Below are 2,500 nucleotides of genomic sequence, written 5' to 3' on the forward strand. Positions count from 1 at the left end.
TTATAATCAACTTCTACTGTCACTTCCCGATGAGAGCGAATGTTCGAAACAATATTGTAGAAGTTAAAAAATCATAATTATACTTGAAATATTTTATAAATAGCTCCGTTTATCAAATAGTTGAGCACTATTATTTCATGGTTTTCGTTTTTATAATTTATCTATCTACCTACCTATCTATCTATCTATCTATCTATCTATCTATATATATATATATATATATATATATATATATATATATATATATATATATATATATATATATATACCTATCTATCAAAAAAGACAACTAAGGAGGACCGGGGGCCAAAAAGTTGATTGATTTGTATTGTTTCGATATATATATGCGAGTCCTCTTCACTCTCTTCATTTTCTTTGCATCTTAACCCGCTCTTATAGACACCCATAGTTCTGAAAAAAGAAATCGCAACAAACGGATTCTAACCATTCTAAGAAATCATATATTATTCCCAGCATGGAGTTGTTTTGGAACTCGGTCCCACCCAAGTCGTTTAACGCAGTGGAGTGGTGAAGGATTCCTTGTTGAACTGATTGAGACTAGCGGGCTTTTTGGCACAGTCAACTAACCCAATCGATAAATTATTTCAGCAATTAACCAGTTAACTGCCGTACTTTATAAAGACACATTTTAAAAAATGGCCAGAAAATTCTTCCTTTAAATATCGATCGATTTAAATGATCAGCTTTGGAGGCCCAGGTTTGAGAGTTGTTGCCAAGATAGGGGTCATTTCTGGCCATATTTTAAAATTAAAACGTGTATTTCCACCGTACGGCATTTAATTGGTTAATGTTGATGTTTTATATGTATGTATGTTTTACATTATATATAATTTCATGTTTATATTATTACTGTTTTCGAACTTAAATTATCCCGATTCCTGATTTAAAAGATACATTTGATTTAGCAGATTGCCAAACTGTTATTTATTAAACAAGTTACATTTGACCGGGTGAAAGAATAATAAAAAGAAGAAAAATAGCCGGCAAATTTTGCTTAGAATTGCTGCTAGGTCGTAAAATAAACCATTATAAAAGGTACATTAATTGGCATAGGGCCAAGGTCCCACCCTGTCCGTTTCATTGTTCTATTTATACTAAGTAAGCTAAAGGAAGTTCCGAGTATTTATGACGTCAACAAGAGAAAGACAGCTTGTTTACATAGGGAATTTACAGTCCAATTGGAGTTTCTTTTCAAACCAAATGTTAAGCGGACTGTGGGTCTTCTCTAGGAAGGATTAACAGGCATGAAAGAAATAAATAATATTATATATCGGGGCTAGTTTTGAGTTAACGTATAAATCAGTTATAGCCCATGCCTATACTTATGAAAACAGAGCGCTTTTTGTTGCTTTATAATATATTTATATATATATATATATATATATATATATATATATACATATACATACATTCACACAAACACACATACACACATAACTGTGTATATATATATATATATATATATATATATATATATATATATATATATATATATATAGAATAAACTTTAGATTTCAGATCTTGTTTTTCATTTTATTTTTTAATTTATCTATTTATTTATTCCCGACGTGCCATTTTCCATGTCATTTTTTAACGCATATTATCATCTTACTAGTTTTCGGTGAAAGTCTCTTAAATGGTAGTCCTAATTCTCAATAATAAAAAAAATAGGCACTTAAACCGTAAAATAGCTTTATAAAACATTTATGTATTTGGCTTACATTTTGGCCAAAACTTTTTCAGTTCTTGTTTTTTAATATTATCGGGCATTTGATTCTTTACAGAAATCTCTTGTTTGGGGCTTTCTGGGCGATTTTTACAAGTTATCTTGATCGATCTTAATCGATCGGTATTTAATTGAAAGTTCTTGCCGAAAATATTTTTTAAATGATTTAAGTACAGCTGTATAATAATGTTGTTCAGTCTCTTCCATCTGTTGACGTCTTTGTTACCTTTGATGTATATCATAGATAATTCTAATGAAAATCCTTATGAATAGCTATCTGGTTTTCAGGATATGGAACTCCTTTTTCAGGATTTCAAACGAAAACTACAAGAGGATAATAATGGGTGTAAGACGATGTTGAAAATCGCACGGGTTGTTTTAATGGGTAATTTTGTTGTTGTTGTTGTTTTGTTTTGTTTTTGTTTTGTTTTGTTTGGGGGGGGGGGGTGGAGGGAGTGAGGTATATTTGTTTGTTTTGTATTATTTGTTGTGTTCTTGTTATGTATTTTTGTTTGTTTGTATCTGCTTGTTTGTTGTCGGTTTTTTTTGTTTTGTTTTTGCTTTTGATTTGTTTTTGTTTTTTGTTTTTTTGGCTTAAGTTTGATGCTTTTAAATTATACCTTATATTGTCTATAATTTTTCTTTGCCATTGTATTTTGAAGTTTAACTCAAAAAAAAAAATAAACACGTCAATACAAGACTCTGCTTTGTTTTCCTACAGCTGTCCAGGTGGAAATTCTGGCCTCACGGCTT

General features: G+C 30.2%; 1 protein-coding gene across 3 annotated transcripts in view; it reads left to right on the top strand.

The window, feature by feature from the left end:
- LOC144964930 (uncharacterized) overlaps positions 1–2,500 on the top strand; it is a 163,990-nt gene that overhangs the window by 14,071 nt on the left and 147,419 nt on the right. For all 3 annotated transcript variants that reach the window (XM_078899728.1, XM_078899726.1, XM_078899727.1), the window contains exon 3: positions 2,469–2,500. This exon is cut by the window's right edge and continues 242 nt beyond it. In XM_078899728.1, the coding sequence (XP_078755854.1) occupies positions 2,469–2,500 (32 nt within the window). The remainder of the gene's footprint in view (positions 1–2,468) is intronic.

The sequence above is a fragment of the Berghia stephanieae genome, chromosome 2, assembly GCF_034508935.2.
Source record: "Berghia stephanieae isolate SIO BIC M18660-M18661 chromosome 2, UCSD_Bste_1.3, whole genome shotgun sequence".
In the NCBI taxonomy this organism is placed as follows: Eukaryota; Metazoa; Mollusca; class Gastropoda; order Nudibranchia; family Aeolidiidae; genus Berghia; species Berghia stephanieae.